The 25575-nt window shown below is 42.9% G+C and overlaps 1 protein-coding gene across 1 annotated transcript; it reads left to right on the forward strand.

The window, feature by feature from the left end:
* Positions 1 to 24229, forward strand: LOC143747303 (interleukin-1 receptor type 2-like). The gene is made up of 9 exons (XM_077239985.1): positions 1 to 22; positions 1600 to 1864; positions 2781 to 2943; positions 3037 to 3214; positions 3343 to 3405; positions 3536 to 3601; positions 11542 to 11677; positions 20293 to 20426; positions 23877 to 24229. The coding sequence occupies exons 1-9, from the start codon at positions 1 to 3 to the stop codon at positions 24227 to 24229; spliced, it is 1380 nt and encodes a 459-aa protein (XP_077096100.1).
* Positions 24230 to 25575: the final 1346 nt, after the last annotated feature.

Below are 25575 nucleotides of genomic sequence, written 5' to 3' on the forward strand. Positions count from 1 at the left end.
ATGGATAAGGATTGGAATCAAGGTAAAGACTTCAGTGAGGTACAGAAGTCGTACAATAATGGGTTAGGGTTATATACCAGCAGCCATATCACCCTGTAGCCCAGGACTGGACCCACTGAAGCTTAGCAGGGCTGAGTCTGGTCAGTGTCTGGATGGGAGACTCCTGGGTAAACCAGGTTTCTGCTGGAACAGGTGTTAGTGAGGCCAGCAGGGGGCGCTCACCCTGTGCTCTGTGTGGGTCCTAACGCCCCAGTGTAGTGATAGAGACACTATCTGATCGCACATTGTATTTATGGACCGACACTTTTGAGAAATTGATTTCTTGGACTGCAATCTTTGGAATTGACTCCTTTGATTCTCTGAATTTGATTCTGAATGCAGTGGAATTGGAGATTATTTTTATAATTGAGTCCCAGTCTTATGGTCCACACGGCGAGAACCACCAGCTGGGAAGAGTAGGACCCTGATTTCAGAGAAGACAGAGGCTCCTCAGAGCTGGCTGAGCCAAGAAGAGTTAGCGTGTGTTTGCAAAAGCACTTGACAATCTTATCAGGGGATCTCTCCTCAACCATCACCAGTGTGCAGCAGCCACTGGGATGATGCAACGGCAGCCACAGTACAACGGCACCAGTGCGCTCACCACACACACACACACACACACACACACACACACACACACACACACACACACACACACACACACACACACACACTCACACTCACACTCACACTCACACTCACACTGACACACACACACACACACACACACACCAGCTATAGGTGGAGAGGAGAGAGAGACAGAGCCAATTCAGTGGATGGGAATTATTAGAAGGCCATGATTTACAAGGGCCAATGGAGGGAATTTAACCAGGACACCGGGGTTACACCTCTACTGTAATAATCAGGTTGTGTACGCATGAAGATAAGAGTAACCAGGCCATCTTAAATAATCCACACAGGTTAAATCCAACATAGAGGCAAGCAATCCAACACAACCGTAGAAGAGACAAGGCCAGACAAAGATACACAAACAGAACTGAACTTAAATAGTGAGACGATCATGAGATGATGATAATGAGATGAATCTTGCGTGCTCTTCTTCACTCCCCTTGGTATGTGTTCCAGAAAGTCACTGCTCATTTGTATAACTGTTCTCAACTGTTCTTCGCTGGAAGTTGCCAGCACCTGACTGAAAATGAACAAGCTCACTTTGTTCCTGCAAGTCGCTGCCAGTGTGAACTGCAAAATATTGACATTTTTAGAGCAGTGGTTTTCAATCCTCTGTACAGTATGTCTGTCTAATCTGACACATCTGATTCAGTTCATCTCACCTAATGAGCTGATGGTCTCAATCAGTTGTGTTAAATAAGGGAGACATACAAAATGCCCAGAGCGGTGGTCCCCAGGACCAATATTTAGAAACATGGTTTTAGAGAACTTTTTGGACATTGTAACCTTGTGAATCGAGCTCCTTGGTAAACTCAGACATTTGAATACGCTAGTATTGAATATCCTAATTGTGATGTTGATACTATGCTTGCATAATTACTATAGCATTACTATTGTATGTTTTTTAATAACTTCTTGTGATTGGTTCAGGTAGTTGTGTTGTTGTGGGTCCAGAGATCCCGGATTATCAAGTACAAGGCGAGGCGGTTATCATCAGATTCCCATTTCTTGAAGATGCGATTCATTACAGGGAATTGCGCCAGGACAAAAGCTCAACATTCCAGGTTGATCACACTAACCCGAGGAACCAGAGCAGTCTGAAGAGCTGCCGTGATCGGGTGAAGCAGCGAGGCCGTGGAGTCCTGCTCCTGCCATCTCATCCGGCAGACTCTGGAACATACAGCTACATCTTCAGGTCAGATCTCAGAGCCCTGCTTTCTGTCAATTCTTCAGTTCGAAGGACATCAACATAAATGAATTACAGTGCAACAAAATATTACCACAATGTTTACCTTAATAAACATGCTTTATCATTTAAATGATACATTAATATATAATATTTAATTTTACAGAAGGCTAAATAAAAATGTTAATAGTTTTTATAAAAACAATGTCACATTGTCTAAAGTCTTAATGGCCCTAACTTTTGTTACCTTTTGATTTTGGGGTGAAATATGAGTCCAGCATTCCCTAACTCTAACTCTCAGTCTGCTGTAGTTCACACCACTCTTGCGTTTTAAGTATGGTTTATATTTATAAGAGAGATTTATTTTCTTAAAAGGTTTGATGTGATTTATGTAGATAAAAAACATGCTAAATGAATTTAATTTATTAAATATAGAATAATACCATTAGTATTAGTACTAATACCTTTAATGCCATTTCTGGAGGTCCATGGGCTGCAGAATTTAGTTCCAACCCTGATTAAGCACAGAACCAGCTAGTTGAGATCTTCTTCAAAATATGACATGATTAAAGGCCGGTGTGTTTGATTAAGATTGGAACTAAATCCCCCAGGAACTTAACTCGAAAGTTCGAAATCAAAAGTTACTCTAGGAGAGAAGGCTTTAAATTATTAGATAACAAGTTTGAGGGGACCTTTTTTATAAAGTGCCCAAACTGGATTTGAAATATAAATGAAATGTAGTAATATGAAAACACTATGATTTATGCTCTAAATCCTGCAGAAACTCCAGCACAGTCGGCAGATGTGCTGTACGTTATTGCATGGGTTTGCAATTAACTTTTTTTATTACAGTTTTAAAACAGTTCGTATTATGATATTTGTTTTTGTTAGTCTAAATATAGTTAGTAATATATTTTTCACTTAGGAGTGACACATTCTGTCTCACCGGGAGTATTTCCATAACGATTTATGAGGCAGAGGAGCCAAACATGATGATGACCTACAACGCACATGCAGGAGAAGATACAAAAATAATTTGTCCCCACTTGAAATATTTCAAAAGGAAAGAAAATCCTATGTGGTACAAGGTAGGATAATTGTGGAAAACTAACAAACTGAAATGTTACAACAAATTTTTGAAAATGGCTGTATTCCTCAATTGTCAATTGATTAAATGACAGGATTTTCAGAGCACAGCTCTTCCTGTTGGCAGAGGACAGTATACAATCGAGAGAGGCATAATTCTGTCCATCAAAAACATCTCTGTGAAAGATGAGGGCTTCTACACCTGTAGGCTAAATGTGATTTTCAACAATACCCAATACAATGTGAGCAGGACCTGGAGAGTTCAAGTGTCAGGTAAATCAATTCCCTTTGTCATACGGATGGTTGTGCCACTACCACTGTTTTATGTCCAGCGTGTTACTTTTCTTTCTTTCTAAACCTGTCAGTTAAGCAAATGATGACTCTGTCTAACATGTTTTTAGCTCCAGAATCTGAAAGTTTTGGACCAGAAGCGGTCACCTCTAACAATCTCAATGCGTTCACATGCAAGTATTAGAGATTTTTTTTTAAATGATCAGTATTTCACCAACATACTGATCTAACAATTTGATTCTACTTAATCTAATTCATTATTATTAATTTAATTGTTATTAATATAACAATGTTTTCACACAGCATCAAGTTATTCATTCCCTTATATTATCTTTCCTGTAAATGGATCCTTCATTGAAAGTCATTTGGGTGAGTCCACACTGCTAATATTGATTTATGTGTTTATTGTCAGATGTTTAGATAATTTATATTCAGGTCGTACATTGCATGACACTGTATATGGGAACTCCTCCCTTCTCCACTTTCGGCTTTCACTCACTGGGGACAGCTGGCCAATTGACGCGAAGAATGCAAATACTAACAGGTTCGTGGGCAGTATGAATTGCATGGGCGCGACAATTACGTCAGAATCACAACTGAACGCTAGCACAGCTGATCAAACAGCGCCACAGCGGCTAACGTAATTTCTCGTTCCCGCCTCTCAGGGAACCGAGGTTACGATAGTAACCAGAGACGTTCCCTTTCAAGGCGGTAACTCAATATTACATCAGCTTGACGTATATGGGAACTGTATAAAATGCCGCCGTGAGAGCAGTGAAGATAAGCCCTGAACCGGGGTCAAACCACACCCACACGCAAGCAAAACTGTTTTAACCAATAGCCGCGTCGCTAAGAGCACTCGCATCCGATTTTAAAAATGAATTAAAGCGTTTTTTAAAAAGAGATCAAGTATGCAATCATAGATAGTTTGCGCTCAAATGCACATTTCTTTATGCAATGTCAGAATTAAGTAATGTTCTTGTAAATGTAAATGTATTCTTTTTTACTTTCTGTATGTACTGTTATGTGAAAAACCCATCTGGGGACAGACATTGCAAATTAGCCTTGGCTATAAATGTTGTAGTGTGGTGCATGTTGATTGTTCCCACTTGTCCCTATCAAATAAATAAAAATAATAATAATAATAGGCGGAACTAGACCAAAGAGACCTGCTCTGACCCTATCAAAATTTGCATATCTCAAAGCAATTAAATAGAAGGCTGCACTAAATAGGGCAGACACAACATAATATGCGTTCAAGCATGAGAGTTAAACACAGTGTCGATGGCGCTTGCGGTGACAGCTGCATCAATCTTATTAACCATAACACAGAGTTAGCAGCTATGGTTACTACTGCATAGCTGGTTATAACAGTTCACAATCACATTTTGTTTACTCCGTAAGCTCAACTCACCGAAATAACTTGTGATGCTACAGATGGTACATCCAGCTTGTAAAACCTGGCAAATGTGTTCTGAGAAGACCAGCCAGCAGCAAGACATAAATCCTGGATAGACATACCTCTAGACCAGGCCCATGAGGAAGCAATCGCCTTGTGTAGAATGAGCTCTGATGTTAAGGGGACAATCTTTCCCCTGGCATTCGTAAGCCAATGCAATAGCGTCCTCAATCCAGTGAGAAAGTCTCTGTTTTGAAACAGCACGTCCCTTATTACATCCACCAAAGCACACTAACAGGTCTGACTGACAAAAGGCGGGTGAGCGATCCACGTACATCCGCAAAGCCCTGACCGGGCAAACAGCGCTCTGAGCGTTGGCGTCGCGGACGGCTCAGCAGATAAGGCGGGCAGTGAAACAACCTGTGCTCTAAATGGAGTGTTGATGTGACTTCGGAACGTAGCCTGGTCTCAGCCGGAGAGTGACATTGCAGTCGCCAGGTCCGAAACAGATGCAGTCGTCATTCACCGAGAACGCGTGTAAGTCTCCAATGCGTTTTGCCGAGGCGAGAGCAAGAAGCAAAGCCGTTTTCAAGGAAAGCTCCTTAAACGCAATCGAAGCTAGGGGCTCGAACGGTGGTAGAGATACAGCCCTCAAAACTAGAGCTAGATCCCACGCGGCACGGAGGGCGGCCGAGAAGGACACAATCTCCTCGCTCCCCTGAGAAATCTAATTACCAGAGCGTGCTTACTGATCGATTGCCCGTCAACCAGGGAACGAAAAGCAGCAATAGCGGCCACATACACCTTCAGCATGGATGTCAAACTCCCGCTATCCATTCTGTGCTGTAGAAAGCGCAAGACATCCGACACGGAACAGGTCCCCGGGTCAATATCGATGTCCTGGCACCATTTTGTAAACACTCCCCTCTTCAGAGCGTAGTGGCGCCTGATAGAAGGCGCGCGTGCCTCCGTGAGTGTGCTCTGCACTCGTGATTGCAGAGTGTCCCGCTCATTTAGGGTCCCCGCAGCGGCCACACATGAAGGTTCCACAGCTCGGGGCTGGGGTGCCATATCGTGCCTTTCACCTGAGACAAGAGGTCCTTCCTGAGGGGGATTTGCCATGGGGGAGCCACCATTAACTCTTTCAGGTCCGCGGACCAGGGCTGATTCGGCCAGTTCGGGGCCACGAGGATCACTGACGCTCTCTCCTCCCCGATTTTGCACAGCACTATAGGCAAAATCTTGACCGGAGGGAACGCGTAAAGCCCGGCTTCCTGGCAACGAGACGTCAGAGCATCTCCCATCAGCTGGGAGTGAGATAGCGAGAAGAACGTCTGACAGTGCGCGTTCTCGCTTGTGGCAAAAAGATCCACATCCGTCTTCCCAAATCGATCCCAAATCATTTGAACCGATCCGGGGTGAAGCCTCCACTCTCCTTGAGGAATCCTGTTCCTCGAATACATGTCCGCTCCACGGTTCAGGATACCGGGGATGTGCGCCGCTCTTATGGAGAGAAAGTGTCGGTCTGCCCACAACAGGAGACTCGCTGCCTGTTTTGACCGAAAAGCCTTCAAGGCTAGGTACACAGTTTCCAATTCCAGATGGTTTATGTGTCACTCTCTCTCCGACTACAGGCCTGAGGCAGGTACGCCCAGGCACACTGCGCCCCAGCCTGTGATACGTCCGTCGAGACCATGGTGCTCTGCATCACTATTCCCAAGGGAACTCCTGGGCTGAACATATCCGGGTTGCTCTATGGTCTCAGAGTGCAGACGCAACTGTGAGTGACCGTAATGCGCTTGTGGCCTGAAGACCAAGCCCTCGGCGGAACTCTGGTTTTCAGCCAAAACTGCAGCGCCCGCATATGCAGCAGGCCCAGAAGGCACACTGAAGAAGCAACCGCCATCTGTCCCAGAAGCCTCTGAAATTTCCTCAGTGAAACAGTTCTGCCCGGTCTGAAACGGCACAGAGTCGATGAGATTGTCTCTATGCGCTCTTGAGAGAGGTGGGCTTGCATCGCCATCGAGTCCAAACATACTCGCAGATATGTAATAGTCCGACTGGTAAAAACACGCTCTTCTGCATATTTACACGCAGTCCCAGCGTATCCAGATGGCGAAGCAGCATTTCCATGTGACTGATTAGCACGTCTCTTGAGTGGGTTAAAATCAGCCAATCGTCCAGATCATTTAGGATGCGCATTCCGCTCGATCCGTTGCGTCTGCACTCTGAGAAAAAAGAGCTTTTTCTTCCTCTTGCACCCAACATGACCTCTTTTTGTGAATGGATACATGTTTTTGTTGCGTAACTCACACAAACAGAAACAGCATTGAAACATTGCAATTGTCGCCCATATGAACACGCGGGACATGATGTATTAGAACATGGCGCTTGGGGGCGGGGCCTCCAGCACGCTCTCTCTTCCTCTTGACCGCTCCGTCAGGAAGATGGCTTGGTAGCCGAGGATGGCGCGCTGACTCTCTCGCGGCACGGGCTCCTTCTTTGACCCTGACGTTTCCTCCCAGGCCCAGTCCACTGCTTGTTTCGTCCGAAACGAGCATCCGGGGTTTGGGGCGGGGCACTGCAGCGGGCTGCCTAGCCTGTCCTTGAGCCTGGCGAGGTGCCGAAGAAGAGCGGGACCTCGCAGATGACTGGAGTGAGCGATGAGGTATCACGTGGCTCATCGCCTTGGCGCGCATCTGCGTCTCGGAAAAACCTCCGTGACGGACTCCACGGCGTCACCAAAGAGGCCGGAGGGAGTGATTGGAGCGTTTAGGAACATCTTGCGGTCCGAGTCCTTCAGGTCAGCTAGGGTAAGCCATAGGTGCCTGTTAAGGACGACCATGGGCGAAAAGGGGCGAAAGCTCGCCTCAGCTTAGCTGACGTCGTCAAACTCGTCTTCAGGCGGGGGAAGGCCCACCAGCGGCTCGCTGGCGGCAGTAGTCTCTGAGGGCACGCACTGGCAGCTCGGCACAGTGGGCGCATCTGTCGTCCGTGAGTGCCGCCTCGGCGTTTGCAAGGCCCAGGCACGTGACACAGAACTAGTGAAGGTCGGGCTGGTCAATGGGACCCGCACATATCTGGCATGTAGCAGCCATCGGATGCGGAGAGGAAATCAGGGGGTGAGTAGTCCTCTATAGCAACTTCCACAATGACTTAAGACTTCTAGCGTGAAGAAAGAAATTCTGACGTAATTGTCGCGCCCATGCAATTTATACTGACCGCGAACCTGTCAGTATTTGCATGCTTCGCGTCAATTGGCCAGCTGTCCCCAGCTGGCGTTAGCCCATAAGATTTCAGCGAAAGTGGAGAAGGGAGGAGTTCCCATATACGTCAAGCTGACGTAATGTTGAGTTACCACCTTGAAAGGGAACCATGTGTAAATGTTTCATTTTGAACAAGTAGCCATTCCATTGATTAGCCTATTATTAATACTATTACAATACTACTTCTACAAATAATACTAATGAAAATTATGAGGGATCAGCATAATAAAAAAGTAATTTAAGTAATTTTTTTCAAACTATTTTTCAAACTTTTGCTGCATGGTTAAATTACGAAACTTGAAGATGTTTACTTTTATTTGTGTATAGCCTGCTCACAATAAAAAATTAATATTGTGCTTTAAAGTTTTTTTTTACAGTCACTAAGGCCCTGTCCACACGGAGACGCGTTTATCTGTATACATACAAATTTTTTATCGGATCGGCGTTTCGTCCAGACGGTTACGGCGTTTTGGGAGACTGAAACCGCTATTTTTTGAAACCGGGTCCCAGGGTGGATAAATCTGAAAACGACACCCTTGTGTTTTCATGTGTACGGCCAATCTGTATATTTTGTGAAACGATGATGTCATCACCCCACGTGTCCACTAGTCAGACACGCTAAATCAGTAGCCTAACAGCAACAACAACTCCAACTACTTGCTTGAGTTCATGCTTCAGAAGCTACTGAGCCTCTTTTATTTCTTTATTTATTATTTAGGCCTACTTTAATGTATTTTTATTTTATTTCTTTATTTTACTTCTTTATTTATTTATATTTTTTTCGTATGCTATGATGCTTGTATTTTGTCTGATTAAGACATTTTGTATTTCGCAGGGATGGGCATTTCAAGCAAAAATAATATTCGACGATCGCTGGGAATTATTTGATTATTATTAAAAAAACGCACCTCTACCCCCTCATGCTCACCGGTGACACGGCGTTCGCTCCGACATTACATTTCTCTGTACTGTAGACCTACATGTTGTAGCCATTAAAAAAAAGTTAGTTTCATATTCATGTTTAAATAATATGTTATTTTTTCCATTTCATATATGTTGATTATATGAAAAGTGAACAGCGTGAGTAAAGATGCGCAAAATTGAGATACGTCATTTTGACCACTTCATTAAGTTTTGTTTTGCATAAAATCTTTTTTTAAAGTGAATTTCGTTTTGTACAAATTGTATCTTAATTGTAATCAATGTTTCATCAACCAATTGCCTGGATTTAATAAATAAGAAGCAAATATAGCAGACAACAGCCTATAATCAGGACATGGAGGCGCCGACGCGATATAACTTGCATCGCACGTGAACTGGAGCTTGTCTCATAAATTAACAGAAACTCAGAAATATATCTAAGCTTGAAATGTCTACTTTTAAACAAAACAATTCAAAACGAAAAGAAACAGACAACTCTAATAATCCGTATGAAGTGCGCATTTCTCTCTAGGCACCTTCACAATACTGCGAAGGTGGCGAGTCAACATCCTCACAGAAAACACTAGTTTATTAATAAACAATTAAAATGTCTCCGTGCTATATTTGACACATTCATAATGATTAGGCTATTTGCCGGTTCTTTGTGGCAAGCTTTATGCGTCTGCTAACTAATCAAATATCGTGACTCATTCCTATTTTGTACCTGGCCATTTATGGTTTTTCATATTGTTCAATAAAGTTCTTGGTTAAAAAGAAAAGAAGCTACTGTGCCTAATATTACATACTGTGTATTATTGTATACAGCAGGCAAGGTTTATGCGCAAGTCTTCTTCTCTGTTTTTAGTGTGAGCTGTGTCAGAATTACAGCGCCTCATACTGGTCTGGCATGTATTCTACATTGGTTTGAGTCGGTTTCAGTGGTTTCGTGTGTACGCAGATATTTCTTGAGACGCCGCCGTATTTACGGAATTTTTTTTTAGAACAATGGGAAAAACAACATCGGATAGGGAAAGCTCTGGCTTCGTGTGGATGTGGCCTTAGACACATTTCTCAATACTTAGGTAATTTTTTCAAAACTCTTCACACAGTTCTCCTGAACAATTTTATAGCTTTACAGCAGTTAATTTCACACTCAAAATTCAATAAAAGTACCAAAACACTTAATTCATGTCTCAAATCAACTCATTCTTCTAGTAAAGGTTAGGGTTAGACAAACACAATTTGTCACTCATAAAACACAGACCTAAAAAACATTAACATCAGGTAGAATTATGCAGTGTTTTCTTTTGTAAAATTTCTTTACAAAACTGAATGACACTTTCTACTGCTTAAATGTTACTAGTAGAAAGTGAGTTTTGAAAAAGTTTTGAGTAGAGAGAGAGTTTTGAAAAAGTGACTTTAGTATTAAGAATTGTGCCCTAACGATTGAAAAAAAAGAAAAAAAAGTAATTTGTACAGTAAAGAAAACAAACAGGATGCACTTTCGGCCGTCTCTGTGTTAATTATTTAAGAGAAATATATTTAGTGTAAACCTATTTATTTATTTATTTTAGGAAACATGGTCCTTCACAACGCAGCACAATCACCTGCAACATTAAGGATAGCTCCAACACAGGCGAGCACAGTGATGTTCAGCACCAAGGATAGCTCCAACACAGGTATATCTTCAACACAGATATCCTTGGTCATGAACATCACAGTGCTCACCTGTGTTGGAGCTATCCTTGGTGGTGAACATCACTGTGTAGCCCTGACCTTGTATGGTGCTCTCCATGGTGCTGCAGGTGACTGTGCTGCGTTGTGAGGGACCATGTTTCCTTCTGGCCACACCAATTTGTACCGTATATAATTTTATTCTGTATCACAGTAGTGCTACAGGTATGTGAAAACTCATGTTCTGTTATCTATGCTGATATTTGCACATGTAAAACATATAGTAAATAGTAATAATGGGTCAAAGACATTTATCTATTCTAATTTAATAGATTTATCTGTCAGGAAAATTAACCGAAATATACATCTCTAATAAAAATAATAATAATAATAACTATTATTATTATTGCTGCTTAGATTTCCAAATACCTGCAGTATTTCAACTCTCTGCCACAAAGAAAAGTGTGTGCGTCTGCTCAGACCCTGACGTGGCTCTAAGCACTTTTCTACGTCGAAGACCGTTTTTATAAATATGAACGTTGGCCTGAATTTTAGCGCACACACACTCTGATCAAATCTGTTCGTACACACGTTTTATAAATGAGGCCCTTGGTCTGTCTGGCATGATGGTGGACTATTACTAGTTATTAATAAATAGACATAAAGCAAACATTGATTTTGATTGCTCATATTCAATTTAATTCACTAATAATTGCATACAAGTTCTGTATTTTTGTGTGCAGAATTTCTCTCCCGTGATTTCTAAATAGCAGTTTATGTACACAAGTTCAATTGTTAACAAATCTGGATTATTCTAAATAAGGGAGCGTACGTTTGTATGTTTAGTAGCTATTTGCATAAAACACCCAAACCTTCTCCAGAAAGAATTTTAATATTTTAAAATCATTAAAATTGGATGAATCATTAATTCTGAAACCTTGTTATAACCTTCCCACAATTAGTTAGGGGCCCGTGTTTGTTTACTTACTGTTATATAATGGTTATCAGACGGCTACACACAAACCTTCATTTGTACTGTTATCTTTCAGGCTCACGTTTGGTGATCCACTGCATGGTGTCCATTGGAAACCAGGCCGCTCAGTCCACAGATGTGACATGGCGGGTTAATGGTCAGCCAGCTGAAAACTCATACCTGGGTGGACGTGCATTTCAGACAGAAAAAAGGTAACTTTGTTGCCAACGGTGATCCAGTTGGAAATTGTGTTAGGAATGGACTAGAACTCAAGCACAGTGTGAGAGCAGAAATTCAGTTTATTGAAAAAAAGGACAAATACAAATGTATACAACAGCAAACAGTCCAGAGCACATGAGCGAGTTTACTAGGAAGTGTGGCGAGGCAGAATTGGGTCCATGGGCAGGCAGGGGGAGAACAGCTAAGCCCGAGATAAAACTTGAGACAGATTTCTACTTCCGCATCAGACCTATGCCAGAGCCTCTACACAGCTCTCTATGAAGCTAATAGGAATAATAATTGAAGGGGATCTTCAGCTCAGGTCATTTTCACCCGGTTTCCTCTAGTGATGGCCCTTAGTATTGTCAAATGTATGGTTACAGTTTTTTAGCTTGTCAGTTCCTTAATATAATTTACATATTTAAATATATTATCACATTTCAGTGGTAATGTATTACTGTTGAAAATTAAATGAGACAAAAGAAGTTTGAAACATCAACCGCGACAAGATAATATTTAATTCAATTCAGTATTATTCAATATTTTCAAATTTGATGTTTGTTTTGCGCATTTGGAAGCTTGTTACTTATTAATATTTATATTATAACATATTTAGAATGTTTCAAATTTTAAATGTACATTTATTCCTTTAGCAGATGCTTTTAAATAGAAACACTTGCTAATTATTTGAGATATTGCATCCTTTTTAAAACTCAAAGGTGGTCACCATTTACTCCCAGTATACCAACAAGCACAAGCAGGACATTTTTTTTATTTCTCTATTTGTGTTCCAAAAAACAAAAGTCATACGGCTTCAGAACAAAACCAGGGTGACTAAATAGTGTCTGAGTTTTCATTTTAGTGTAAACTTTCCTATTAATATGCTAATAACCAAGAGACTATTGCTTTACATCTGTGGATGGTGACTTTACTGAGCAACTAGACAATGCAAATTTTTTTTTGATTTTTTACTGCAGTATTGCTGTGTACCACATCATAATTGTGAGTTTAACAGACTGAACAGTCCTGTCAATTATCTTATCACAGAAAGCGCCCTCATATATACATTTCACATTTCAGTTCATCTCATTTACACTACTCAATCATTCTTGCTACCCTACTGTAGAAAGAAGTAGCACATTGATGTGCCAGGTCATACTTTTCATCAGGTTAGATATTGATTATTAATCACTCAAATCCCTTTATCGAAACCTCTCAGCTTAACCGTCAGTCAGTGTTTCCGTCAGTCAGAATGTCGGTGTTTGTCATCTCTGAGATGTACTGGCCCATGACCCTGTTGATAATGGATGGCTGGTTTTCAATGAGTGATCTGTTGTTTAGCAGCCTAAACTTCAGAAAATGGGTAATTTTCTAGGTTAACAACATAATTTGTTTTTGGTTTTCTAAATGAATTATCAGATGCTTTGTGTTTGGTTTTCTAAATGAATTATCAGATGCTTTGTGTTTGGAAGTTCATGAAGCAGACATGTTATGATAACATGATGGTACAGTCTCTTTCAGGTCAGGTCTACCCCAAAAACTATTAAACCCAAACTGTTCTGTGGACACCACTGAGACAACCAGTCATACACTGTCTGAAGTCCAGTATTGAAATTGAGCCTATTTCAATTGAGTCCAACACAAGGCCGAGACCTGGGCATGTTGAGTCTGAGTCTAGACAGAGACACTAGAGTGTCTGAGTGATTCAGACATTGTAAATATGCTTTCCTTTCTGATGAATGAAGACCTGTTTCACGTCAGTGACATGCAAATCTCCACAGCGCACGCACAGTTTTCTTCAGTCCAGAGACACAATAGTACCGAGTGGATCAAAGAGTCTGAGTCTAAAAACAGCATGACCACTATGAGACCAACAACATATTTTCATGGTCTTGTCATGGTCACTTAGCATTTAGAGTCGGTCTAAATTATTAGAGTCGGTCTAAAGTATTGCAACACAGCGCGAGTCTACTATCCATCTTGTCACCACGAGATTATAGTATCTGATATCAATCCGTCCGTTCTCTAAATCGTTTGTCCTCTGTAGGGTTGCCGGGATGGTGGAGTGAGGAAGACCCTGGAGAGTTGGGCAGTCCATCACAGAGTGTTTGATATAATTGATCATTTCACACACCTCTTTAAAATTATATTTAGGGATTTCCAACAGGCTTCACAGCAGGTGTGTTGCTGAGTGGGGAGGACCTGTTGCAAGTCCTAGCAGCTAAATGTGAAGTCACCTTTATTTATATAGCGCTTTTTACAATACAGATTGTTTCAAAGCAGCTTTACAGAGATAACAGGAAAATAATGTTGTAATAATATTTTTAAATATAAAATGAAATGTCCCCAACTAAGCAAGCCAAAAGCCAATGGCGACAAAGGCGAAGAAAGTCGAAAAAGGCGACAGTGGCAAGGAACCAAAACTCCATCAGTGACACAATAGAGAAAAAAAAAACCTTCGGAGAAACCAGACTCCGTCGCTCAGTTCTCCTCTGGCCAACGAACGAACAGTGTATGATTATGATTTTGGCAGCATTATAGGTCAGAGGTCAGATTGGATCGGAACATTACATTATGCAGTTCATCTGTTTGATGACCGGAGTCATCACGGGCGTATGGAGACGAGTTTGTTGAGGATTAGTGCCGATGGCTGTCGTGTTGATGAGGCCTTCACAGGGGAGAGTCTAGTAGACACAATCTCTGCTGACACTTCAGGAATACGTTGTGGTCATGTCCAGGCGCAAGTCCACCATCTGATCTGGATACGGCCCAGGTCCGGCTGATTACAGTTAAACTCGGAATAAACAGAAATACTAAAATTAGTGTAGTTGTCATTCTTTTTATGATGTAGCGAGTACATCGGGTGTTATAGGAAGTGTTCCCGGTTCCGGTTGACTTAATTTATGCAGCCTAATAATCATTTAACTGATTATTTGAATAATAGGAATTTATAGTGTTCTATGTGTATGCCAGGTTGAAGAGATGTGTTTTTAGTCTAGATTTAAACTGACAGAGTGTGTCTGCTTCCCAGACAATTTTAGGAAGACTGTTCCATAGTTTAGGTGCTAAATAGGAAAAGGATCTACCACCAGCAGTCTATTTTTATATTCTAGGTATTATCAACTGGCCGGAATTTTAGATCGCAATAGACGTGAAGGACTATAATGCGTTAAGAGCTCGCTCAAGTACTGGGGAGCTAAACCATTTAGTGCTTTGTAAGTAATCAGCAATATTTTAAAATTTATACGATATTTAAGAGGGAGCCAATGCAGTGTTGACAGAACGTCCTGGATGCGTATGCAACCAGCTGTTCCCTGAAGGAGGGAACGGAAGATGCAGTCGACGTCGACTGAATGGGGATTGCATCAGAGAGCCAATGTTCTTCAAGTACTATTGAACGAGCCAATGGAATTGGCGTGCGTGATTCGCATCACACATTTCGCCCCCGCGTCGCGGGTGTAAATACGGAATTGGATGCAAGCACTAGTTGCTTTTTCACTGAGGAGCCGAGCGTAACCCGGAGTCAGCGGTGGTCCAGCGGTAGTGGCAAGGGGACTGTCCTCTGTTCCCTCCTTCAGCCTAAGACGGGGGAGACTCACCGGACAGTGACAGCAGAGAGACTCTGCCGAGGGAAGACACTGGGCTCGCCGTAGAGAGCCGTATAGTGGAAGAATACACATATGGGATCACCGTAGGGACCTCAACATATGGACCCAGCCTAACACAGGTTCCACACTGCTTACGAGTGGTAGGCCTAACACCAGACGTTCCGCACATCCAACGTCAGAGGGGTGTGGAGGAACTCAACAGGGTTCGGTTTAAGGGAACTCAACTGGAGTAGAAAGGCGTCCGTATCCAGTCCATAGGAGGGGAATAGCGCAGCAAGCCGACACTTGAACCGGGCTCACGGTGAAACTGGCTTAATGAGAAGGGAGCCCACAGGAAGCAGCAGTTCAACTAGGTGTTGCCCAGCCCCCAACTCTAGAAATCTGTCATCAAAGCACTCTGTCAACGCCCAGGCGGAGCACACACTCACTATAGAGGAGCTCAATACCTAAGTGGACATGAGCATCTCGGAATTTTTCACCGAAATGAAGGCAGCCACCATAGTGGGCCAACTTAGCTTGGAAACAGCCTTCCCTCTTAGCTGATTTCCTAACAGATAAGAGCTGGTCTGAGTTCTAAGGCTTGCGTTCTGTACACATCTAACCGCTATGAAGCAGACGGACAGAGAAAGCCAGGGGTGGGTCTGCCTCCTCTGGGGCAGCGCTTGCAGGTTCACCACCTGATCCTATTACGGGAGAGGTAGGAACCTTGGGCACAATCCAGGCCGGGGTCTCAGCTCGTGAGAGTAGCTGGCCCGAACTCCAGGCACAATTTGTTGACCGAAAGCGAGCAAGTCCCTACTCTCTAGTAGAGACCATGTGAGCAGGAGAACTGTTTTAACAGAATTTTTAACTCACCGCCTGCAGTGGCTCAGGGGTGGTCTCTGCAGTGCAGTTGCACCAGAGATAAGGCCCAAGAGGATAAAGAGGGACGCAAGGATTTACATTACCTTGCTACCTCAAGAACCGGACGATCAGAAAATGCTTCCCACGCTTCTGCATCATGATGTGCGTCAAGAATAGAGAGCCAACATTATTTTGAGGGTGGAGGAACAGCCTACTCCAACCCATCTTGCAGGAAAGAGAGCACTGAAATGATCGAAAGCTTTCAGGATCTCCTCATGGAGAGAAGACTCACTCAACGACAAGGTTCCACTTCACTTCGCGTAAGCACACCACCTCTTTCCAGGGGGTGCTCGCAGAAGTGATGGTAACTACCACATGTACCTGTGATAGCCACCTGAACCTCCGTGTTCAGTGTAGGACCGCACGGAATCTCCAGGGGTAGAATGCGGGTGCCATCGTGCCCCATCCCTGAAAAAGTGTTGAGGGGAAGTCAGGAAGGCTGTCAATCGGAACCAGGTCTGGTTGGGCCAATAAGGGGCAACTATGAAGACCTGCTTCCTGGCACCGTATGTGCAAGTGACAGGCGCAAAAAGACAGGAGTACTGCTCAACACTACATGTGAAGATTACTGAGCTTCAGGAGCATTTCTGCTCAACACTTGAGTGCAAAGAAATTCACTGAGCTACAGGAGCATTTCTGCTCAACACTGAGTGTGAAAGGATTCACTGAGCTTCAGGAGCCCTGCTGCTCAACACTTGAGTGCGATGAATTCACTGAGCTACAGGAACATTCCTGCTGAACACCTGAGTGCGATGAACTTCACTGAGTTTCAGGAGCATTTCTGCTCAACATGATAGTGTCATGAATTCACTGACTTGAGCAAGCGACAAAGAGTCGCAGTCGCTTTTTAGGAGGCTCACTGTGGAAACGCATTTCTGCTGGCCCCCCGGGGCAGCTGAGAGCTTGTGTCTGTGCAAGCGTTGTCCACTTGGACAGAATAAATGCAACTGGCAGGGAGACGAAACCGGAGAGGCAACTGAGCGGCCCCGGAGTGGTCATGACACAAATGGACCCCAGGGGATGGAGTCTCCACTCACACTGGCTATAACTGTCGTGAGGCTCGTTGCCGGCACGATTGAGTAGGCCGGGGAAGAGTAGAACGAAGCATCCTCAGAAACTTCTGACTCAAAGGAGGAGGTGACAGGTGAGTTGTGACATGCGAGGGAAGCTTACGCAATGGTCACCATGTCTAACAACTCGATGCACGAATGCCTGTGCAGTCGGAGGTCGCCCAGGCCCCCGTTAAAGCACACCCTTTGTACATGGCCCCTCAGTCGGTGAGGGTTTGGCAGCAGACCGGGGTGAACTGTAGTCACACAGGGTGAGCTGCTCTGCCACAGTCACCTCGGGACTCGATCGTGAAGCTAGCGCTGAAGCAGTCTTCATATGGAGGAAGCCAAGTGGCTGCATCTACCATATGCCCCAGGAGCCTCTGAAAGTTCTTTCAGTGGGACCCTTTCTCACTTCTATACGCACCAGCTAAACACAATCTCATTGGAGAGACGTGTTGGACCGAGTCCACCTCCAAAACTGAAAAAGAGATACTAAACCCTTGGGCCAGATTACTCTCTCCCAGTTGACCTGAAGACCCAACGGGCTCTGAAGCCCTCGAAGGGAAGGACTCTTTACTGATACTTCAACCCTAACGCGCAACACACAGGATGGCCTGCGGCGCAGAAGGTAGAGATCTGAAGCACATGTCATTCAGGTCGGAGCTGCAGACCAATATTGGGCCAAGATGGTCACGACCCACCACCTAGTAGCATGAAGAACGAGTTTGCAACTGGCCTTCATACCGGCTGGAGGAACGTCTATATCAAATCCTTCGCCAGCAGGATAAGATAAGCGTGCACAAGTCAGGAGCACTGCTCAACACTAGGTGTGATGAATATCACTGGATTTCCAGGAGCACGTTTGCTCAACACCTAATGTGATGATTATCACTGACTTGAATGGGATAGCCGACCCTGAGTTGGGGCAGCAAAGTGGAGAGTGTGGTGTTAGTGTGCTGTGCAACACTTACTTGTCTCCACTAGAGGCAGGGGGCACGTGAGAAGGCGGATGACCGGGTCCTCGAACACACAGAGCTGCCTGCTGGCGACCAAGGGGGCCTGAGGGGTGTAAGGCTATACAGGGTCACACCCGCCAGACTGCCCCTCTTGGGACCCAGGAACAGATACATTTGCTCTTTCTTTGAAGTGTGGGTACCGCTTGCTCTGCTTTTTTTTTTTTTTTTTGGGAGCCATCGGCGGAACACACACAAACAAAGACTCCACCCAGCCCTCACCCGGGGGGAGGGAGGGATCATGCCACTCCAAGAGCATCCTCATCCATCCCTGGCCGGCCCGCTCCGGAATGCTTTTGCTGTCGCTTGCCACCTGGCTTGGCAGTGCATAGAGCGGGCTCGGCGTCCTTACTGCGGCCGGCTCCATGCTGAGGCCTGGGTGGAGGCTGCTGCGGAGGCCCAGCGGGAGCGGCGGCCGGGGAACGTCCTCGGCGACGAGCAGGCGGAGGAACTGCCAGCGGCGGGCGGGGTGGAAGCAGCAGCTGGCCGCCGGGGCAGGATGTGCCGGATGACCTTCCGTCTGTGCTTGGGCGGCAGAGAACTGTTGGATGCAGTTATTACGTGAGGAAGTTTTTCGTCCAATAATTACAATCTCTGGGTTTTTTTTTAGATTAATTAAGTAGTAGGAAATAATTAGTCGTCCAGTTTTTTTATATCAGCTATGCATTCTGTTAATTTTGTGAATTGGTAAGTTTCGTCAGGGCGTGAAGAAATATAGAGCTGAGTATCATCAGCATAACAGTGAAAACTAATGCCATGCTTCCTAATGATATCTCCTAAGGGTAGCATGTACAGAGTGAACAGCAACGGTCCTAGTACTGAGCCTTGTGGTACACCATACTGAACTTTTGATTAATAAGACATCTCTTCATTTACTGCTACAAACTGATAACGGTCAGATAAGTATGATTTAAACCATGCTAATGCAAATCCACTAATGCCAGCATAATTTGCGAGTCTATTTAAAAGAATGTTGTGGTCGATAGTGTCAAATGCAGCACTAAGATCGAGTAGCACTAATAGCGAGATACAACCATGATCGGATGATAAGAGCAAATCATTTGTTACTCTAATGAGAGCTGTCTCAGTACTATGATACGGTCTAAATCCTGATTGAAAATTCTCATAGATAACATTTCTTTCTAAAAAGGAACACAGTTGTGAAGATACTGCCTTTTCTAGTATCTTTGACATAAAATGTAGATTGGAGATCGGCCTGTAATTGACTAATTCTCCAGGATCAAGTTGCGATTTTTTAACAAGCGGTTTAATCATAGCCAGCTTAAAGGTTATTGGTACGTATCCTAATGACAAAGATGAATTAATGATGTTAAGCAGAGGATCTATGACCTCTGGAAGCATCTCTTTCAGTAGTTTAGTCGGTATAGGGTCTAACATACATGTTGTCGATTTAGATAATTTAACGAGTTTGGAAAATTCTTCCTCTCCTATAGCAATGAATGAATCAAATTTTTCGTCAGTGAGACTACACTGCACTGCCTGATGCAATATTGTAGTAAACGGTTGCATAGTTATAATTTTCTCCCTGATATTATCAATCTTGTAAGTAAAGAAATTCCTAAAGTCATTACTGCTGTGCTGCTTGGAAACATCTGGGATTTAAGCTTTATTTTTAGTTAATTTAGCCACAGTTTCAAATAAATACCTAGGGTTTTGTTTATTTTCTTCTAATAGGGTTGAAAAATAAGCAGATCTAGCAGTTTTTAAGGCCTCTCTGTACGCAATCGTGCTCTCTTTCCATGGAATGTGAAAAAACTCGAGTTTTGTTTTCTTCCAGTTTTGCTCAATTTTTCTGGCTGCTCTATTTAGGGCCTGAGTGTGCTCGTTATACCACGGCGTTGGACTATTTTCTTTAATCTTCTTTAAGTGCAAAGGACAGTATATGCGATTTATTTTAGTGTCACATCGGAATACATTGGACCAAAAGAGTGAAGTCAGTTCAACAGAAACTTTCATTAAATTCTCACTATTACACTGAATTTAGCATCACACAGAGATTATGTGTTTTCAGTATCACAGGAAACCATCTTGAGGTGCAGCTGGTTATCCTTGAGCTTCAGCCAGAGGACAATGGGTCAGAATTGAAGTGCATATGTCAAAACCAAGACCAGAAACAGGAAGTTTTTGCTCAAATTAAACTAGAAGGTGAGTCCCCGTTGGTCAGTTGTATGCTTCTTTTTTTAAAACTGCTTGTTTGAAATGTATGTACACTCATATTTACGGAGCACTGCGCACTGCGACGCAATTGTTTTCTCGTGACCACGCAATAGTTTCTCGTGAGCACGTGAGATTTTTCTTTTTGCAAAGGTCACTTTAGGGGCTCCGTACATATGAGATCAAATCAGTAGCCAAATTAAAGCATTTTACTCTATACGAGAAGGTTGCCTCATTCAGCTTTGATCACATGAACAGCCAAATTACATTCACTTTATTGTGTTATTGGACGTTCTCTGATGGAATAAATTAATCATGGCTGACTGCTAATAGTGCGTTTCTATAAAGGCATCAGTGTTGTAACACTACAAAGAAATACGATTTTTTTTTCTTCTGCGCATCTTACTGTCATTCCTGTAATCAGATTACATTTACCCTTAGAGAATAGTATTTTATGGGGAATACATTTTTTATGCATCCTATTCCAATAAGCAGTTTAGTTTTGTTCTAATATATTTTTCGCTTGCATTGTTGGCACTAGGGCTGGGTAAAAATAGTGATATTCTGATTAACCATGGTCATTTGAACAATCTCAATATCGAGTCATAAATCCCCAAGATACATCTTTTAAGGCCAGAATAAACTACAAAACTTTTGCCAAATTGTTTAAAATCTGGAGGAGTTAAATCCAATCCCATCCATTTGGAGGATATCAAACCTATCCTGACGTGTACTAAACCTGTTTAGTCGGTATAGGGTCTAACATACATGTTGCATAGTTATAATGTTCTCCCTGATATTATCAATCTCGTAACTAAAGAAATTCATAAAGTCATTACTGCTGTGCTGCTTGGAAACGTCTGGGATTTAAGCCTTATTTTTAGCCACTAAATTTAGCCACTGTTTCAAATAAATACCTAGGGTTTTGTTTATTTTCGTCTAATAGGGTTGAAAAATAAGCAGATTTAGCAGTTTTTAAAGGGGTGGTAAAACACGATTTCACTTTTCTAACTTTAGCTAGTGTGTAATGTTGCCGTTTCAGCATAAACAACATCTGCAAAGTTACAATGCTCAAAGTTCAAAGCAAAGGGAGATATATGCTTTTAAAGAAAAGGACTACAACAAACGGCTGGTAGGGACTACACGACATTCCACCCGGGTTAATGACATCAGCAACCCTAAAATGTACATAAGCCCCGACCTCGGGACACACAGTCCATGTTGAGAAGAGGAGAAGTTGTTGTATAAGAGTACATTTGTGAGTCAGCTCAAACTTTAGCATCCTTCTTTTCACATGCAATAAAAAGTCACTTTGTGTGCATCTCACAACAGTTCCTATACGAGTGATTTATAGATTATCATGACAGAATATCCTAATTGAAGATAGTTAACTCCAAATCAGCAACATGAATTCATCAACTAACCATTCAGAGACGTCCTGTTGCATTCTACGTTGTCACTTCTCCTTGAGTCTCTCCATCTTTGTCTGACTCTGTTTTAACATTAAAGGCAGAACAGTTTCTGTCAGTTTAGTGTGTCTGCCTGAGGTAATCGCAGCTGCTAACACACAAGAGCTCTTGAAACCCCGCCCTCTGAGGCAGCTCATTTGCATTTAAAGGGCCAGGCACAAAACAGTGCGTTTTTGCTAATCCTCAAAAAGTGACAACTTTAACATGCTATATAAAAATATCTGTGGGGTATTTTGTACTAAAACTTCACAAACACACTCTGGGGAAATCAGAGATTTATTTTACATCTTGTGAAAAGGGCATTTTACCACCCCTTTTTGCGGCCTCTCTGTACGCAATCGTGCTCTAAAAGCAATATTTTCCGTGGCAACACTTTATTATTTTGGGCTTGTGTTTGATTTGTTTATTTGTTTGTTTCCAGTATTGAGCTTGGTTATTTGCAATGTTGTCTTGGCTTTCATCAGTATGTTTATTGTTATTGGTATCATTCAGTTTCAATATATACTATTTGTTTTCACTCCCTTATTGAGACTCTTAGTTATTTTGAACACAACTATTGGCAAAAGTGAATTCTCCTTTTTATGTAACTTATAATCTATGAAACAAAGAGGTGAGACAGGTACATAGTGGTGGCCGGTACGGGGAATTGCATTTGTAGGTTGTTGTTTAATTCTCTACTGCCATGGCTGACCTCTGTTCTGGTACAGAAGGTGAGTTTGAGTTTAATCCAGATTTCACCGCTGGACCATTCGTTTCCAGTAGAGAGCTTGTGAGAGAACTTATTACTACATTCAATGCCCTCTATATAGTCTCATGGAGAGCCCGAGGCAGAGAGTGATAAATGTGAAGCCGATGATGATGATATCAACCTTTCTCTTCCACCGCCACCAGAAACTGATATAAATGTCCAAGACATGGTGGAAAATCTTAGGAGAAGAGTCATTTATTTGGAAGAGCAGTTGACAAACTGTATGCAGAAGGTGAGTGAGGGTGTTACCAGTGACCAGTTAGAATGTAGATGCAGAGCAGGAGAGGAAAAAATGTCCTATCGTGTTGAAAGACCATGTGAGAATGTCAAGAAGGAGATGGAGGTAGACATACAAGATCTTGGGAAGTCGATGGTTGATTGCCTTGCTAGACGCAATGTCCAGATGGACAGGAAGATCAACGCTTGCATACCCTCAACATCTACTCCAATGCATCTAAACCCAAGTTCACTTTCTAATCTTGCAGTCTCTCATGTGTGCAAAGAAGTCATCCTACATTTCCATCTCCATCCATCTCACACTGTCCTCCTGTTGATATTGAGTTTCCACATTTTGATGAAGATGAGGCTGATGATCCCATTTCTTATTTTGAAAAATTTGAAGAATATTTAGCTTTACAACCTCTTTGTGAGGTAGAGTTGTTTGCTACCCTCTCTTCTGTTATAAAAAGAACTCTAAAAGCCTGGTGGGCAGCCAAGAGGAGAAATGGGAGTTCCTGGAATCAGTTCAAATAAGTTTTTTTGAAGTCGTTCCTAACTGAGGACTATGAAGCGGAAGCTGCAAGATTGCTTAGAAAAAGGAAGCAAAGAGTACAAGAGCGTATCCGTGACTTTGCTTTCCAGTATCATGCTTTGTGTCTCAGATATTGAAGGGACATGCCTGAAAAGGAAGTCCTCCAAGCTATCCTAAGGTACTGCAACCCAAGGCTAGCCAGTTTGCTTCGAGGAACAGTGAAGAGTGTGGGTGAGCTGGTAAGGATTGGAACCCAGATTGAAAGGGACTGAGGAATCAAAAACAATTGGAGCTCCATAAATTCAGAATCCCAAAGAAAGAAGAATCAGCACGTACAATGTCCATCCACCCTGTCATCAATGGCAAGAACTAATACCATACAGTCCTGCAGTGATTCATCCATGGTTTCGCTAAGGGAGCTACCCCTTTGCATGCCTTGAAACAAAAAGGCATCACATGGGTCTGGTCTGAAGAGTGTCAGAAATCTTTTGACGACATAAAGCAATCACTTACCAGAGCTCCAGTGTTGAGTCCTCCTGAATTCTACAGACCATTCAGAGTTCAGACTGATGGTAGCCAAGTGGGTCTCGGAGCCGTGTTGACCCAGGAGTATGAAGGTGATGAACATGTTGTAGCATATGTGTCCAGATTACTACATGATGCTGGAAGAACATACTCAGTGTCTGAAAAGGAGTGTCTCGCCGTAATCTGGACTGTGGAAAAGTGGCCTCCTTACCTTGAAGGAAAACACTTTGAGATTATCACCTACCATGCAGCTTTATCTTGGGTCTTCAACCATCCAAAACCTTCCTCCAGACTAACATGATGGACCATTTGGCTCCATAGTTTTGACTTTGAGGTGAAGTATCGGAAGGGGCCATGTAATATCGTACCTGATACCTTGTCCAGAAGTAAGGATGACATAACTTCTCCAGCAATGCTTGTTTTATGCAGAGCCCTGAAAGTGTCGGATAATCATGCGAGGCTTCAGATCGACTTGGATGGGTTAGCTGAAGCGCAACAAAAAGACCATGAAGTCAAAGAAATGATGGCCAAAGTTACACCTCAAATTTACTGTGACCTTTCAAAAATACATTACGTGATTGAAAATGGATTCCGTAGTGTGCCAAGCCAGCAACAGGGACATACGTTTCTGTCACAGTGTCTGGTTGTGTTTCCCTTGTTTGTCACTAGAGGTCCTCTTTTTGTCAAGTTTGTGTGCAGGTAGCTGAAGACGAGGACACGGTAGCTACAGTTTAGGAGATTTATTTTACAAACTTAAACTTCCATAAACAAACAAGAAACAAAACAGGAACTCGAACAATAACAGACCTGAAGTGGTGTGACACAAAACAAGGAATCCGTAACAAATACTAAAACAGACAGGGTATTTATACACACAATCTAACAAGGTGATGGGAAACAGCTGAGTGCAATGAACTGATGAGTGACAGACAGAATGCTGGGAAATGAAGTCAAATGTGAAAGATACCGTGAAAACGAGGACCTCTAGTGACAAACAAGGGAAACACAACCAGACACTGTGACATTTTCAGTTAATCATTCCGACATGTTTCCGAGAGGAAATTTTGAAGTTTGCTCACGATAGTCCTTTGGGTGGACATCTCGGAAGGTTGAAAACTCTCCTACGGCTGCTAGAATTGGTGTTCTGGCCAAGTATACGGAAAGATTGTAGAGACTGCCAAGTATACCAACAATACAAACCCCCAGTGGTGGAGCCTGGGCATATCCTGGGTGTAGATTTTATGGGACCATTTTCCAGATGTACTAAACAACATGAATACCTCCTTGTGGTTGTGGACTACTGCTCCAAATGGGTAGAAATGTTCCCAATGCGGACAACTAAACCACCACAAGTAGCAAGAATCTTTGTTTGAGGAGATCTTTACTCGCTGGGGTACCCCTGCCTACCTTGTATTCGATTGAGGGGCTCAATTTACATCTCGTCGTCTCACCTTAGTCTGTCAACAATGGGGATTCGTTTAAAAGCCAATCTGACAGAGCGGATCAACCGTACTTTGAAAACGATGATGGCATCTTATGTGACAGATCACCATCAACACTGGGACCGATGGTTGCCAGAATTCAGATTTGCCATAAACCCCGCTTGACAAGAAAGTACGGGATTTACTCCAGCAGAGATTACTCTTG

Source organism: Siphateles boraxobius, unplaced genomic scaffold, assembly GCF_051911475.1.
Source record: "Siphateles boraxobius isolate OS27281-9 unplaced genomic scaffold, OSU_SipBor_1 100, whole genome shotgun sequence".
Taxonomy (NCBI): Eukaryota; Metazoa; Chordata; class Actinopteri; order Cypriniformes; family Leuciscidae; genus Siphateles; species Siphateles boraxobius.